The sequence below is a fragment of the Trichoplax adhaerens genome, genomic scaffold (genome assembly GCF_000150275.1).
Source record: "Trichoplax adhaerens TRIADscaffold_4 genomic scaffold, whole genome shotgun sequence".
Lineage (NCBI taxonomy): Eukaryota > Metazoa > Placozoa > Uniplacotomia > Trichoplacea > Trichoplacidae > Trichoplax > Trichoplax adhaerens.
Genome location: NW_002060946.1, coordinates 5,613,512 through 5,631,806, shown reverse-complemented (window position 1 = coordinate 5,631,806; position 18,295 = coordinate 5,613,512). Strand labels below are relative to the sequence as shown.

At 32.9% G+C, this 18,295-nt stretch overlaps 2 protein-coding genes across 2 annotated transcripts; one reads left to right on the top strand and one right to left on the bottom strand.

Annotated features, from left to right (window-relative positions):
* Nucleotides 1–4,201: 4,201 nt before the first annotated feature.
* On the top strand, nt 4,202–14,754 carry TRIADDRAFT_55836 (uncharacterized protein; the record flags this gene model as incomplete). Its single annotated transcript, XM_002112086.1, has 14 exons — nt 4,202–4,243; nt 6,866–7,006; nt 7,103–7,196; nt 7,299–7,376; nt 8,042–8,159; nt 8,291–8,375; nt 8,553–8,632; nt 9,166–9,238; nt 9,334–9,387; nt 9,463–9,574; nt 9,646–9,695; nt 9,843–9,908; nt 11,060–13,684; nt 14,686–14,754. The coding sequence occupies 14 exons, from the start codon at nt 4,202–4,204 to the stop codon at nt 14,752–14,754; spliced, it is 3,687 nt and encodes a 1,228-aa protein (XP_002112122.1).
* Nucleotides 14,755–16,793: 2,039 nt separating this feature from the next.
* TRIADDRAFT_23956 (uncharacterized protein) lies at nt 16,794–17,804 on the bottom strand (the record flags this gene model as incomplete). The annotated part of the gene is made up of 1 exon (XM_002111580.1): nt 16,794–17,804. One exon carries the CDS (start codon nt 17,802–17,804, stop codon nt 16,794–16,796), a length of 1,011 nt encoding a protein of 336 aa, XP_002111616.1.
* Between the last annotated feature and the right edge of the window lie 491 nt (nt 17,805–18,295).

Here is an 18,295-nt window from a genome sequence, read left to right as displayed (position 1 = left end):
TCTTTCTGCCAGCGAAGGATACCTTGTTTGGCTGTCTTGGATCATCATACGATATATGATAGAATAAAGTCATTGATGATACAGTAGCCTGACGTCAGTATCGCATCGCTGGCTAAAGTAATGTCATGACAACGTGACCACAGTGACGGCCACAAGCGATTGTCATGGGTGACATTGATTGTGGTGATTTTTTTTTTTTCCTCCACCCTAGTCGCTACTAGTCGCTACCGCAAGCGTGTCCTTGATTCCTATACTGTACCGTGTACGGTAGAATGAGAGTTGAGTAGGTGAGGGGAATAGTCCTACAGTGGTTCTTTTTACGGTACTGTTCCAGTTAGTACTGTAAATAGTAGAGTGTACTGTACAGTACTGTAGACTACAGTACTGTACTGTTAAACTGTGTCCTGTACAGTACAGTGTACAGTACTACAGTATAGTACAGTGTACAGTCGGACGGAAAGCGATTGTGACCAGATCGGACTGTACTGGATTGCTGGACTGGTGGACGTGATGTCTACAAAATTTCTTGACAGTACAGTATTTCTTGACAGTATTTCTTAGCTTCACTACAGTATAAAGGAGTTCATACTGTACTGTACACTGTACAGCCATGCCCTTGTCACGTAGTCCGTCCTGAATGTAATCTCTACAGTACAGGTATTCTCATGTACATTGTACAGTTACACTCACTATCATGCCTTGTCACACAGTCCGTCCTGCCACCGAGTCTACAGTCTACAATGTACAATACTGCCTGGTCGAAAGTGTTACTGCATGCACTGTACACTGTACTCTTGTCATCGATATGATCTGCAATCATTAATGGCGGCCGACTTTGGATCCTCAAATTGGTGCAAATAAATACAAATCCAAACCTAGTAGTACATCCATATACGCGTAGACTACATTTTAAATCAGTACATGACAACTGGATATTGAAAATCTTTCTTAATGACTGCATATTTATCATAGCAGTATCGGATATGGCATTGACCTTACATCCACATACACTACACGAAATTGAGAATCAATACAACATGGCCGACAATTTACTGTTAAAATCATTTATTAACGCCATTCTATTATATCCATATTGGGCAGTAGATCCACGTCACTTCCATATATATTCCATTTACTATCAGTTTAAATAACAATTGGATACTAAAGTGATTTATCAATCAATACTGGTATTGAGTAGGATATCCACATCCTATCGATATACACGAGATTGATAATTCATTATTAGTATGCATAAGAGTTGAGTATTCAAGTTTTTTTACCAACTGTATATTAATATTAGGTATAATATGCACCATCCTTATACATTGGGTTAATAATAATAAACATATAGAAGAATTTGACTTTAAAATTGCTCATCAACAAATTGATATCAAAATTGAGCAGTATATGCAAATCGCATCGATATGCATCGGTTTCAAAATATCTTATACTATGTAAAAGAATTTGACTTTAAAATTGCTCATCAACAAATTGATATTAAAATTGAGCAGTATATGCAAATCGTATCGATAGGCATCGGTTTTAAAAATATATTATAGCTATGTAAAAGAAGTTGCTCTTAAAATTGTTTATTAACGACTATACAATAGTATTGAGTATTATCTTCTGACTACACAATGATACATTGAAAATCTTAGTCTTGTCATCAATAAATGCAAATTTATACACACCACATATAATTACTTGTATACCATCACTTACCAGTATGATCAGAATAGCTAAAAATTGGCCAATAAAAATGCTCTTTTACCACTTTATTTTTAAAAGTTAGGGGTCCATTTACTTGCTGTCTTTCACTACATCACCATCATTGAGGAAAGAAAAGCAATATTATACACACCACCTACATTAATACCATTGTTTGCGGGTGTAGTCAGTAGGGCTAAAAATTAGGCAATAAAAATACTGTTTACTCGGTTTATTTTAAAAAGTGATCCATTCATTTACCTGCTGTCTTACATTACCATCTGTGAGTAGAGAAGAGTAATATACATCATATACACACGTATATTACATAGTACACACCACATCGAGTTATATCATCATTTACCCGTGTAATCAGTATAGTCAAAGGTTGGGCAATCAAAATTTTCTTCTGCCAGTTTATTTTTAATAGCTATGCGTCTATTGACCTGCTGTCTCAAGTTAGATGTTTACACATGTGTATTACATACACCAAATAGATTTAAACCATCGCTTACAAGTAGAATCAATATGGTAGAAAATTAGGCAATAAAAATGCTGTTCTGCTAGCTTATTTTTCAAAATTATCAACCTATTTACCTGCTATCTTACATTAAATCACCACCAATGAGTAAGGAAGAGTAAATAATAAAATAGAGTGATTATATAAATGTACATTGAATATTCATTTCTTCCTATGCACTTGTTTACTACACTATCACTAGGGATAAATTACAAGACTAAATAAAAGAAAATCAGTCATTGAGCATAAATCAATTCTTAACCCTAGTACAAGTCTATAATATCATTATTTGATTTATTTTCAACATTCATCCCCTTAGCCCATAAATTTGTAAACGATGCAATTGCTTTCAAATCTAAAGTACTCAATGAATGGACAGGTGAGTGTACATCTATCAATCTTTTGACAATTATTAATGTACACCTGGATATCACTACATGTTATGTTATATAATTGTTTACAAGCAAGGAAAACATTTGAACGTTTGTGTTCATAGTAAACAATTTATAAATTATGCTAGAATTAATCCTTTCCCTAGTACGTAGTAAAGACCCAATGGAATAATTGAACACGTCAACTTAACTCTACCTAATCTTAACAAGGTAGAATAATTTTTTACCTCTGGAATAATTTTTAAATTAATAGCGATAGATTAACTACTGAGCTGACTTATTTATTATGCAAATTAATTTGGACTTGGTCAATATCATTTATTCACTTGATTAAAATTGTTCTTCATATTGTTTCCATCAGCTTTTCTAGTCCAACCGATTATAAAACAACAAATTAGTTACTGTTTCCTCTATTTCTCTCTTCTTTCAATAGATTTATAGTAATATATAGCATCTGCATTGTTCCCTCATAATAATATATAAACTTCTACCAATTCTATCCATACATCATCATGTAACTTGGAACGGAAGCAAATGTTAGAATAAAAAAATTATGCAAAGAATAAAAATAATCATCATCCATAGCAATCCTCGATAATATTTAGTCTTTTATCTTCTACTCTGATTTATTATACTAAGCAGGATTAGCGTCCTACAGTTTCCATCAATAGCATAAATTATATGCAAAAATGATGAACAAAACTTCGCATAAGGGACGATACTATTATTATCCTTGATGAAAATAGACAATAGTTCAAATCGATTAGAATGACAAAAGTATTGTTTCCATGCTCTAGAATGGAATAGTAATCAGGTTTATAAAGCAATTTCAACCATCATCGTTATTATGATTCTAATGCGTCTAACAGCAGATAAAAAGCTAATTAAATAATAGTTTGACGGAGCAGAATTGGCTCTTGTCCTATCTGTAATAACTGCTAGCTAGCTAGTGTCAAATTAGAATAGGTAACACCCCACAAACTACGCTAACAAATTGATTAAGATGCTTGATTAACGTATGTTCGCATCTCGATATTGAATAAAAAGTCCAGTAAGAATTTGCCCATCCTAGTAATCCGTTAATAATGATTTCAGATCTTTAACAGCAAATCAACTTTGAAAGGTTCATAACGAGAAAATAGTATTATCCAAGTAAATCCGTTACTTTTTTCAACATTATTAAAGCAAGCATTACTTTTATTATTACCGATAGCCATTTTGCTACCCATTTGAACAAAGTAGAAAGACATTGACAGAAAAAGAGAGACAGGGACAGATTGATTACTGGCGTCCATCGAAGGTGAATAATAACTCTATTCGATTTTGAATAAAATTATCTATAGTTATTTAATGTATCCATGAAATTGAATAGATTCTAGTTCAATGTACTAACTGCAATTTTAAGAACGAGTAAAGTTGATGGATTTAAAGCTGATATGTTTTTGTTCGTTAGACAATAACGAATGTGCAATCATGATTAAAATTATTCCATCTGCATAGGTTTTACTATTATCAATTGGTTCAATACAATTTTGTTAATTTACTAGATTAATCATCGCCTTGCTAGACTGGATATTCTAAGATGGCTAATACTAGACCGAAAAAATATCAAACTTTAACAGAGGTAAGCCAATCCATTTACAGCTGCAATCGGAGGTTACCAAATGATTTAGTTACTACCATGAAATCAATGGACATGGTAACCTTAAACAACTCAAGAGCTAATGCCCATTATTATTCTTCGGATTGAATTTATCCTACTGCAGCTTTGATGATTGAAATACGTTTTATTTTCTTCATATTTTTGCCATCATTGCAATAGATTTAATTGCATTCGTACCTTGACATGGTAGTGAGCGTGATTGAATTTCGTTTCTGAAATCATGTCGAGGCACATCATTATTCCAATGTTACAAATTATTGATATAGCTAGCGCTGATTGGAACAGTTTATGCTTACTACAGTTAAAAAGGAAACAAAACACTCGAATTGTCGATGATCTACTACGACATGGGAATCAAATTTTGCACTCTTTCAACTTGTTACTGTAGTACTATCCTAGCAGTTAACCATAGAGAGTATTTGAAATGTCAATATATTCATGATCGAATAACAATTAATCCTTGGCATAAAGATAAAATGATCCGACTATTTTGGCTATTCTATTTTGTTCTTTTTGGGGAATACTATAAATAGTAAATTTAGCAGATTATGACAAAGTTGACAACTTTATTAAATCAATCACGATAATACTAGTGTAGATATACCTTAAACTGTCCGCCATAAAAATATTGCTGGGAAACTCAAACTACTGTAGATAGCATCATAAATATCATTAGCTTGCATGGTGATAATTTTCCTGTCTTCGAGAACATTAAGAGATGACACTAAAATAGATTATGAATTGAGAATCGTGAATTGATAGCCTAAAATAATGTTTACCAAATAATCATGTCGATTAATTCATGGGCTGAGTATATTCTCTACGCTGCATTGCCTCTACGAACAGCAGCGGCGAAAAGTAAAGATCAGAAGGGTAGAAAGTAGTATCTATTTCAGTGAATGAGTAGATTGTATATTTACAAACATCCAACTAGAGGAAAGTCCCTCCATCATGTTATATTAATAACGAATAGAATTTAGAAGAGTGATTCTTCTAATTTTCGCCTTTCTATGCAGATTATGATAGAAATTTTACGAAAAGACATTCATGTCTTTGCTACATAAATATCCTAAATGAACCTAATTTTATCTCAGTATCCTTAAGTTATAAATGTAGTAGTTCCTTGATTACCATGATTATGGATTTAAAGACCTTAATATTCAATCAATCTACTTACCATTTACAATACTGTCAATTTCTCATATTCTGCCGCTTAGACTAAAAAGATATAAAATTATTCCTTCATTAATTCCACCAATCATTGTATTATAAACTTTAAAATAGATTACGAAGATTAATTATTCGTAAGAACTGTACATACACGTATGCTAGAAATTTACAAATAGATCCTATTGACTAATGTACAAGTTGATTGTTGTACATCAGCTTTAACGTCATATTACTTTATTTTCTTAGTTCTAATGCTGATAGAAACAAAGTTGTTTCTCCATTAATTCTATCTATCATCAAGTATATCTTAAAGATATTTCAACTATATTTATTAACTCATACGAAGGCCATCAAAAATCCTCAGTTACATTCGATTGACTGTTGTCAGTCTTATACTTATACATATTCAGCTTTAAGATTATAAATGTATTATTCTCTTATTTCTCATGGTGAAAGAAATAAAATTATCCGTTCATGAATGCTACCTATCATCATAAAGTAGATTAAAAAAATATTTTACGACGATGAGTAAGTTGTACGGACTTAATGCATGCTATCTCAAATATATTCGATCGACTTTTATACAATATTACACTTTTAGTTTTGATATTATTCTACTTTACTGTTCTATTTCTCGTGATATTAAAAGTAAAATTATCCCTTCACTAATCCTATCTATCGTCGTAAACATTACGGTGACTATTTGTTTGTAGGGACTGTACACGTCCTCTAAAAATTTTAAATATATTCGATTAACTTTCAAACGAGCTTATACCTATATTCAAATATTAACATTATACTACTTTAGTCTCCAGCTTCCGATGCTAATAGAGACAAATTACTTATTTGTTAATTACTCTTTTTATTCCATTCATCACCATCAAGAGTAAAATTATAATATTTTATAAGGATTAGTAATTCGTAAGAAGTTTATATGGGCTACGAAAATCTCAAATATCTTCGATTCACTTCTGTATAAACTTATACCTTCAGACTTGATTTCATACCTTAGTAATTATAAAGTTAAATTAAAACTGCTAGCAAAATAGATCATTTTAAGAATTATGCTCTTATCTTCCCATTCGTTAGCATTGTAATTACACATATTTTGAGGATTATTTCCGATTCATTCCCTCACCAAGATTGGCTTGTTAATAAATTTAATATAGTGTATTGGTCGGAACAATTTTATTAACAGATGAAGCTATGAATGAACGATCATTTATTCTGATAACTTCAAATCATTTAAAATTTTAATTTTGGATATGAAAGGCCATTATTAAAGCTTTCAGACAATGAAGGATAATAAGTAATATAGTTCAGTTTAAAATAAAAGTCCTCTAAAATGTATAGAATAGAGTTAATACTGTATAATAATGTAAACTATTTCATTGCCTTATGGATCTCATTTAGGTCTATTTAACATGGGCAAACTTCCATTTGGCTAATCGTGATCTAAAGATCAAAAAGATCCAACATGACTTTTGCGATGGAATTTTATTATGTCATTTGATTGAATTGACATCCAATCATCAATTATTGCATAAAGTCCAGGTTGGAACAGCATAGGAAAAATAATTACGGCATTAAAACTTATATTATTTCAGTTTTTATCAGCTGAATAGCTAAATCAGTCTTTCTCACTGCTAGCAATCACAATCAGTCATGTCTCAAATTAATAATGTCGCTATATTATTGGAGTTTATGAAAAATTGTGGAATCAAATTAACCACAAAACCTGAAGGTAAGTAATTTAATTTATGCTTATTCTTGTGTACTCCGCCTTAAAATCCTAATTAAAATCACTTGGGATATTAATTATTGGCCATTATTTTATTTATTGTAGACATTGTTAAAGGTGATATTAGATCCATTTTAAGCATATTATGGGCAATATTTATCCATTTTGATGTCCATGGAAACGGTAAATAACTCTCTGTTCTAACGTCTAATTGCTGATAGTAGAATGCGTTCGTTTGCAGTGTGCTCCTATACTCATGTTATATAAATTTATCACTCTATTTTTGCCTAGCAAGGTTTAGTTTAAATTTGGTTCCTATTGTAATATTTCTAGCTATGTTTTTACCTAGTTTAAGCAGATTTAACTATTCGTTGTTACCCAGTAGTCAGGGATATTTCCGTACTTTCATATTGAGTTGCCTACTCTTACCGATATTTCATGTTACACATAAACTAATATTCTTAAAAGGAATATAATGTTACAGAATGTAGCTTATGGTGTTATCCAAGGACTTTCACGCTAAATTGATAGTTAATAGATTAAATAAATTACTTAAAAATGTTGAAGTAATCCCGATTATCGTGCTATTTTCCGACTACATGTACTTTCACATCTACCTTACATGCTAGCGATCAAAAGAGCTAGCATTGGCTATTAGTTATTACAAATGATCAGCTTTATACTTGTATAATAATGACTGGGTTATCTCAGTCATGGATATCGTCAACAAATTTTATGCCGCTTCTTATAAGATCCTAAGATTAGCAAATCCGATAAAAACAACACATTTTTAAATTCATAGAACCAAATCGCATTTTAATTTAATTCGTTCTTGCCTAAACCCACAGATTCTACGACTTACTTACGCACAACAGCCCAGGCCATGAAAAAATTAACCAAGTGGTGTCGCGATCAGTTAAATATAACGGATAAATTGGATATGAAGAGAACACCATTCGTAAAATGGTAATATTTTCATAAAAATAATAAACAGCTACATTAAAATCAATTACTAAAATTACCTTGAGCTGCATTAATAAATTAATAGATTTACATCATGATCAATCTTCATTTATGAATTTAATTTTGGCTTTTAGTTATCAAGACGGGAAACTTTTAGCTGGAGTGATTCAAAAATATTGTAAACTACCATCGTCTACGGCCGATTCTTATGGTGGTTCGGTATGCTTGCAAATTAAACTATAGATACATTTCTCAATTTTATTGAATATTTTACAATTAATAACTCCTAGAACTGATACTACATGAACTCAAGATACTGTAGTTATACATTAATTAAGAATGAAATCTCGGCTACTGATACTTATGCTGTCATTCACAATCGCCATCTTACTATAGCCGAATGATAAATTGCGCCATTTTACCAGCGTAATAGAAGCTGCTGAAAATCAACTGGGGATACCTAATAATTTAATTCGGTAAGACTAAACCCAAATTATAAAAACCTTTTAATGCGTAACTAATTCATTATCATTTACCTATCCCTAACTTAACTATCTGAAATAAATAAAGTGTGATGATGCCACAGGAATATTCGCATTAATCAAGTTAAATTTTTACAGTAACTCATGAACCTAACTACGACATGGGCAAGTTTCAGTCATTGAAATTGAAATCAATTAAATAGTACTTTAAAGTAGCTAATGAGCATAAATAATGTATACTACTAGGATATTTCTATCATTGATATTGAAGTTAACCTAATAAGGTTTTGAAGCAATCAATAACCTTAAAGTCGGGTAGTGTAATAATATGAGGGATTTATATCGTTGAATTTGAAGTTAATCCAGTAAGATTTGTAGGAAGTCAATCAATTTAAATAAAATACTTCTCATAGTACCGTTTTAAGCTAAACTATTTTTTAGATATTTTATATACCACTATAATCAATGAATTTATATTGTTTTTAATTAGTACGATAGTCTTAACCTTGCTAGCACTATACTTCTAGACCCAGTGATATTCTCCAAGGAAAGGCTGACGAACATATCCTACTTATTTTCTTAGCATTGCTAAAACACCGGGTTAGAAATCGAACTACTTACTCTTTGCTCTTTACTTTATATATTTTCACCTAATTATAAATCGAATACCTGATCTAATATGCATAAATCTATAGGTGGAAGAAGATAACTTAACGAAGGAAAAACAAGTAAAAGACTCCATAGCTGAAGTAGGCACTTAATTCAAATTGGGCTAATTGATCCTCCTATAAGTTAATCTTTATATTTTTTCTAATTCAAATAAGGGACGCAATAAATATGAAATAAAAACAAGAAATAACTCATCATGGACGGAACTAAACCATCTCACTAAGCCTCTACGTAATCAACTAAAAACGACATCAGCTCCATCCAAAGGTAATATTTCGTTTAGGCAAGTACTCAATGTTCAAATCGTTAGCAATAAAATTCTCCTTTGCAATATTTAGTTAAAATGAACGACATTAATAAAGATGAAGTCACTAGTGAAGCTCTAAAGGTATGTAGGGTACTTTTAGCAGTTGCCGAGTAAGGCTATAGGAGTAAGAAGGTTAATAATTGAATTGGATTGGTAGGGTAGATTGCCTCTCTTGTCTATCACTGATCTAATGCTTTTCTACAACTTGAACTCTTCAACATATTGCAGACTCTACATCAGCGTATTCACTTCTATAAAGATGCTCGACTTGAAACTTTTCAAAAATCAAATCAGGTAGCTATAACATGCAGTTTTCAATCTGAATATCTTGGTCGTACAGATAGCTATGATCATATTTATTTTTACTAGAATCAGTCTATTAATTAGTTAATTAGCAATAGAATTTGATTGCCGGCCTAATAGAAATATGCTTACTCTAGTTGAATCGCTTTCGATGAAATGAGAATCTTTCTATTGAAAGACTGAAAGTGATAATTATCCCATGAGTGTACATTAAATTAGCAATCAATGTCGACCTATGCCTATGGTACTCATGGTATATCTATATTGAAGGTATCCATTCGATTACTGGGCCTAATAGCAACATACCTACTGTAATTTAATCACTTAAGTTGAATTAAGAATCATTCTATTGAACTACTGAAAGTGATAATCATCCCATGAGTGTACATTAAATTAGCAGTCAAATGTCGACCCATGCCCATAGTACTTGTGGTATATATTTATATCTAAGGTATGAATTCGATTACTAGACTGATAGCAACGTTCCTACTGTAGTTTAATTACTGTAGATAAATTAAGAATCTGTTTATTTAACAACTGAAAGTGATAACCATTCCATGAGTGCACATTAAATCAGCAATCAATGTTGATCCATGCCTATAGTAGTTGTAGTATATCCTTATGCAAGGTATTAATTCGACCGCCGAACTTAATAGCAGCATGCTGTAGTTCAATCAGCATAGCTGAAATAAAAATCTTTCTATTTAATGACTGAAGCTGATAATTGCCCTGTGAGAGCAAGTAAACTTAGCTATTAATGCCAGCTCATAAGAGAAACGTATCGTTATCAGCAAGAGCTTAAATGCTTTTAATAAAATAAAAATCTTTCTATTCAACGGATGAAATGGTTAGGCATCTCAAGAGTAAGCATTAACTTAGCGATCAATGTTGACCTATGCCTGTCGTACGGTATATCATATTTAAGGAATTTCTTTGAGACGGATAACTAGAAATGGCCTTGTAATAAAATATCTTCGAAATAGTAGAACAAAGACTCAAATTTCTATTAAAATTTGATTACATTAGAAGTTTGTACTCCAAATTATCTGTGAGCGATTACCTTTCTATTTCGTATACACTTGTTAAATTAACTGTCTGTTTCTATTAAGCATCAACGATTTATATTCCACTCTGTCCTATAGGATAGTCATAGCAAGCCATATGGTGAGCGAACTCCAATGTCAGAGCCAGCTCAAGCTGTAAAATCAGCAGATAATAATGATGATGAACAGGCTCTAGCTTCAAAGATAAATGGACATGCTAATCAACTTTCGCAGTATCAAAATATGGCTGATTCAAAAGTCGATTCTTCCTATCCTCTATTGAATCGAGTTGGACAGGATGGCTCGAATGAACCCAATGGAACTTCTACATTACATGATAGTCATCATGATAGCCGTTATTTAATTGAAAATGAAAGCCGAAAAGTCCAACAAGAATTGGAAAAACTAGAGAAACAATTGCATGCCAGTAAGCAACGTTTTAATCAACCAGATAGCGTTACAGAATTATTAATATCATCCCAAGAACTCGATTTAGAATTGAATGATCGTATACAAAATCATCAACTTTATGAGAATAATGTTGAAGTAAAACCGGTCGATAATCGACAACATTTAGAATCAACTGCTATTATAGAAAACAACACTTCCATCGGCTACGATAAACTTCAACCTCTATCGACATTAAATCAATATCATGGTAAATTAGAATTGCAACACCAATTTGATGAGCAACAGATTGAATTAATCAAGGTAAAAAAAGAGAAAGAGGATTGGATTGCTAAGCAATCGCAATTAGAACAACGGATACAACGATTAAATCAACAATTAGGTAGTGAAAAAGAAATTCAGTTGGAGTTGGGAAAACAAAATATCCTACTTAAAGAGAAATTGATTAAACTAGAAGAAAATTTACAACGTTGTACGCAACAAAATCGTCAAAATCAAGACTTTGAAGTCGATAAAATACGCGATGAATGGGAAATGATGAAGAAAAATAAAGACTTTTATGAAGATCAAATTCAACGGTTAGTCCGTGAAAATACGATCTTACAGACAAAGTTGGACGATTTCCATGTTGTTAAGCAAGAATTAATGGAAGTTCAGCAAGATTTTAAGGTAACTATAACAGATAAAATGGCTAAATTACAGCAAGAGAATGATCAATTAAGGGAAGCATTGCATGAAGTAGAAAGTTTACGCCATGAAGGGATGCAATTTAAGGTTCAATTAAATGAGATATTACAGGAAAATAATCAATTACATCAACAATTAGATAGTGCTGAACAAATGCAATCCTATGTATCGCAAATTAAAGATGAATTAGATCAGTTAGAATTGGAGAACGGCCAATTACACCGAAAGAATCAACTTTTATTCGATCATCAAAACGATGGTGAAAACAACGTTGCTCCAATACAATCATCAACAGTAGCGACTACATTGGATCCTAATTTAAATCATCAAGATTTGGAACCTACGGATAGCCTCCCTTCATCACCTGTAAATCATTCTCATTTAGTTAACGGCCAAGGAAATGATGATAATCATTTCAATCAAACATTGGATACGGATCTATCTACCTTGTCAAGAGAATCCACCAAGTTGAAAGAAATTGAAATTCGTCTCGATGACTTAAGGCGAGAGAATAAATTATTATCCGGTAGTTTAAGAGATACCGAAGTTGCATTCCATTCGTTAACCAACAGTTTTAATATGGATGACCAAGCTCCTAGCAATGCTATAGGACCATCATCAACGACAACACAAGATACTTATCAAGCTGCAAACTTGCATTTACCGATGGTAGAAAAACATGATCCTGCTCCATCATCGATCATGACAGCGAAAATAGAAGAGAGCGAAATGAACTCCATCACCAACGGAAATGATCCTGTTAGGACAACCCATGTCGAATATTTCTCTAGCCAACAGTATCATCATAATCCATTTATAAGTATCAAGAACGATAATCATCATCTTCATAACCGAGATATCAGTCATGCTAATTTTAATGAAGGTAAGAACACGCTTCCTGATGGAAAAGGAAGTCTCAGCGAGAAATCAGTAGAATATAATTCTAATCAATATGGGAATCCATTTTTAAACACACATGCTAACGGCTATCGTGATAACCAAAGTCATCAGGACGATTCTATAACGAAGAATGATCATCTACTCAATATGGGTGAAAATCAGGAGGCAATAGCAACGAATCCAACCTCTGTAGTCCAATCGCATGCCAATTATGATTCTGGTCATTTTTCAGCCAGTTATAACGGCCATAGGACGAATACTATTCATGGAAATCGATCTCTAGGCAGAGATAGAGAGGATTATAATCATCAACCTAATATGGATGTCATAAAACAGCCAACCAATCATTCTTTACCATCGACTCTAAATCATGAATATCGATTAGCTAAAATGCCTGGAAATGATTTACAACCTGCTAAGAATAAATCTACCGTGATAACAACAACGACGACATCGAATGGTAGTTTTGATCGTGAAGAAGTAGCCAAACAACCATTCCGAATGGAGATTAAAGTTCAGCAAGAGAAATCTAATGGCGATGTCTACGGTGGATCATGCACTAGCTCCTTCAATAACGAGAATGTTAGCAGCCGCATTAGCGTTTTTAGCGAGGATAGTTATATGGAATTTGCAACTACTACACGCAATCAAGGTAAAGGCATACCTGCTGGCCATCATCCTCGAAGCGCAATACCCTCTCACCAGCCACAGCAAGGTCGTGATAGAAAGGTAGAAAATCAAGGCAATGGCCGCAGTATTAACTCACCTTTCAAATATGATTTATCCGTAGAAGATTAATTCTCCATTCCATATTATGACTTGATATAAATAGAAGACTGTCGATTCTACTGTGAGAGACAACTATTTAACCTTGCAGTAATAGAATCTTTTAAAATGAGTCCATCATGACAAGAACGTATTGCCATCATTTATGTTCACCATTGGCTACCATTAGCTATCATGATTGCCATCATTTTTATCGCTTTTCCATTACATTAACCATAGAATTTTTTTGTATAATTTTATACTAATGATCAATATAGAAATAATTAAAATAAGGCAGCAATAAAAATATTCCTTTTAGCGATACTGCATACTCTTGTTATAAGCACTATCATGATGAGAGTAAACATAATTTATAGCTGCCAAGGGATGATGTTCAATATTAGGATAATACAAATATTGAGTAATGTTGTTGAAAATGATGGATCGATTAAGGTGTGCTTCGTGTTGATAAATGTATTTTTAGGATTGCTGTTCTATTTAATTTCACTCTCGAGGCAGTTTCTATATCATGTACAAAACGGAAAATATATCAATTCTTTTGAATTAACGCCATTACAATATATCAATTTATTTCATCATGCAATCATCATAAGCATGTATACCTCTAATTTGGGGAAAATTAGCTAGAATTTCCTCATCATTATGGTAAAATGTTAGATTGATTTCATTTTAATCAATTCTCTCACTTACTGTACATGGATAAAACATAGTTATGACAGCTTGATAGTATCATCAGTACTGATGCCAAACTTAAATTCATTTATTACATTCTTTTTATCTAATCATTATGATTTATAATTCATCATAGTCTTCTTATGACATTAATGATACGTATAAATTGTACCTGTACTTTTGAGAATGATTCATTGCTTATGAAAGTGGTGCTCATTACTATGGTAAAATATTTACTTCAACTTCATTTTAATCGATTCTCTCACTTATAGTACATGGATAATTACTATAATCATGGTCATGACAGCTTTGATAGTATCCTAACTGATGCCAAACTCTAATCCACCTATTACATTTATTGTATCTAATAATTTTGATTTATAATTCATTATCGTCTTCTCATGGCATTAAAAATACCTATAAACTGTACTTATGCCTTTTAAGGATGATTAATTGCTTCTGAAAGTGGTGCTGGAAAACGTAAACTCTAACATGCTATTACAGCGGTTCGTTGCTAAAGAGGTCGGTGCTAGTTAACTGGAACTGGCATAACGTATAAAATTTCTATGATATACAGTAGTTAGCGATGACAGGTGTTGTAGTAACTTTAGATTTAGGGTACCTTTTACTGTTTGTGAGATGGCAGTGGATTTGATTTATTTTTGAGCCAATTTTTAAAGGATATTTTACTGGTACAATATTGTATTTCTATGGTTATAGTTACAAATGAAACCTCTATCGTTAGACCGATACTAGTAAGCAGGAATTGATATAGCGCTGGTAGATCGATATTGAGAAAACTTCAGATTTAAGGTCCTATGATTGCATGTGGGATGATAGCAGTTCGGAATCGCTTGAATGACAATTGAAGATTAATTACGTTGCCACTAATATAGTTCTGGAGCTACATTTACGTATATGACCTTTATCGTTAACAAATGGAAATTGATCAGCAGGAGCTGGCGTAAAAAATAGACGTGGGTCGATATAATAGTTAAGATGGTGGTGCGAAAGACTTGCTGCAACGTGCCATGGTTGCCTGTTAGTTAGCGAGAACATAACGTACAGCATATCGGTACTAAAGTCAAGAAGATTCTGTGGGAACTCAAAATTTTACGTGCTATTATTACCTCTGCGATTGCACTAGGTTATTCTTCCTTGAACGAAATTAAAATGCTTTCACTAGTTGTAATGATGTTGTTCTGGAGCTATTATATATTCTACTCGCTACATATGTCGTTACTAGTCAACAGAACCAGGAAAAATACACCAAAGTCGATATTCTATTTTAAGTAGGCACTATCAAAACTTCATATTAAAAATAAAAAGGTGCCATTATTGAATCTGTTGCTAAATATTTCGGTGCTAGTCGGCAGGAATTGGCATAACGAACTGTATGGCAATGTTGTAATTAAGTAAGCATCGCGAGAAGTTAAAATTGAGGGTGCTATTATTATTTTGCGGGATAATAGTAAGGACAATGTTAGATCAAAGTTATTTTGAATGCAATTATGGAAGAGTTTTTTTAATGGTTCAATAGTAGAGTTCTGCAGCTATATTTACGAATAGAATCTTTATCATTAGGTCAATGATGTAGTTAAGTGATAGGTGATATGAAAACTTAAGATTTAAGTTGCCATTACAGTATTGCCTTATTGCCAGTAGGATGATGGTAGATTTGATTCTCTTGAAGGAAATTTTTAACAATTTTTTTATCTGTAATAATGTAGTTGTAGAGCTAGACCGACAACTGTATTTATAAGCCATACTCGGAGACAGATTGATATTGGCATATAATGGACGTCAGTTTAGAACAGTGATCTAAATTGAATATCAGTCATGCACAGTACTAACTAGCTGAAATTATAACTTGCCATTAGCTGTACTTATTCATAATTTATTTCATACTATCAATAATTTCTTGACTGTCATACACGAAAATAGGTGTAAGAGGATCATTTATCCACATTGGATAGGATTAGGATAATTTTACCGCTCCTGTATAGATTTCATAAAAATATGCCATGATTATGGTAGATGATTAATTCACTAATCTCCGACAGATTACTAATATACATTAGATGAGCTGTATGTACCAGTATTCATATATATAGACATATATATATATTATAGATAGATTGCGAAAGACGTTGATGTAGATTAAACTGTCGTATGTCAGAACGTCTTGATGGCCAAGAATTACACACAATGATAAATAACTTTCATCAACGACGATCCTTGGATATACAGTATTAGCATAGGAATTCACTTTATGTCAGTCTAGTTTTCTTGCTTGTCAATGAGCTTAAAATGCATCTTCACGTATCAAGATTGACATAGGATGATCAAGACCTATAACGATTTCTAGGGTCTAGACACATCAACTTAGGAAATCAATTACTTCATCTAATTCTCGCTTTCTAGCTTGTTCATGAGCCCAACGATCTTCAGCAGTTCTAGCCGATATTTTCCAACGATCATGATAGATTCGTTTGGAGCATGCTGGGCATTTTTTTCCTCCAGTAAAAGGAGGCTTTTTCATGTGTTTATCTAGACAACCATAATGGAATAAATGATCACAGTAAACCCTTTCCACATAGGAATCATGCTCTATATCAGTGACAATCTGACTCGGATTTTCTGGTAACGCCAGCTTTTTACATATTGGACACTTTGCAATCGCATGCTTGCGGCAAAAATTGACGATATAATCGGTGACTGGCTGCAATGATGGCTGAGGGATAAAAGGTGGATCTTTTGGATTAGGTTTGAGTGGTTTTTCAACACATTTTCGAGCAATTTCTTCACAGAAACCAGATAACGTCTTTTTTAGTAATTCAGGAAAATTAGTACTTGTAATCTCTGCTGTTGCACAAGCTACTGGATAGTGATGAGGTATAGCTAATTTCGTTTCAATATAGTAACGTTGTTGTTGAAATCGAAGCAGAATAGTGGATGATTTTTGCTTAATTTTAATCCAATCGCCACGCTGAGCATCGACAATATTATTCTTTAAATGGCGTACTTCATCAGCACAAATACATAACGGATTATTGACTATAAATTGGTGTACAAAATGGAGTAGATAAAGAATTTGCTTTTGACCTTTGTGTTTCTTGAATTCACTATTACATAAATTTAATAGAGTATCTAATATTTTTTCAGATATGGTTTTACTTTTGAATTCAACAAGCAGCACATCATGAGGATAATTGGCTGGAAATTGAATAGAGGCTACTATTTGCTTATGCTTTGTCAATCGGATTCGAACTTGTACCAATTCAGTGTTACAAGTTAGAATGGTTGATTCCTTGATTAACGAGTTTAATTTATTCTTTATTTCTTGTAGTTCATCTTGTATCACTCGATTTCGATCAGAGGAATTATCCATCGGCTCCATATCGAAGGACGATGATTGAATATATGCCGATTATATACTGCAGTAGGATCGCCTTGAAGAAGGGGGAGGAAAATCCACAAGCCTGGTAGCATAAGTGGCTTAGTGCCTAACTGCATCAACTGTATAATATACTATAGAGTAAGAGGTAGAGTATATATGTACAGTATGTCAAGTTGCTTGATCTCCGATCGTTTTGACTTCAGCATGATGCCATACTCGGCACAGTCATGCTACTTAAAACGCTTCTACACGATAGTACTATCGTATGGATGGCAAAAGAGGATAGGAGCACATCATTGGTGACACTTTTCACCGTTGCCAAGCCGACGGGCTTGGCCCAACCTCTACTTGTACTCTCGGTTAGTCCTCTACTCATCGCTACTTAGGCAGAACGCCTGGAGAAGCTTGTCTTTAGTTTACCAACATTGAATGATAGAGATCTTCAGATAACCAGGATCAACTCCTAGGAATCCTAGACACAC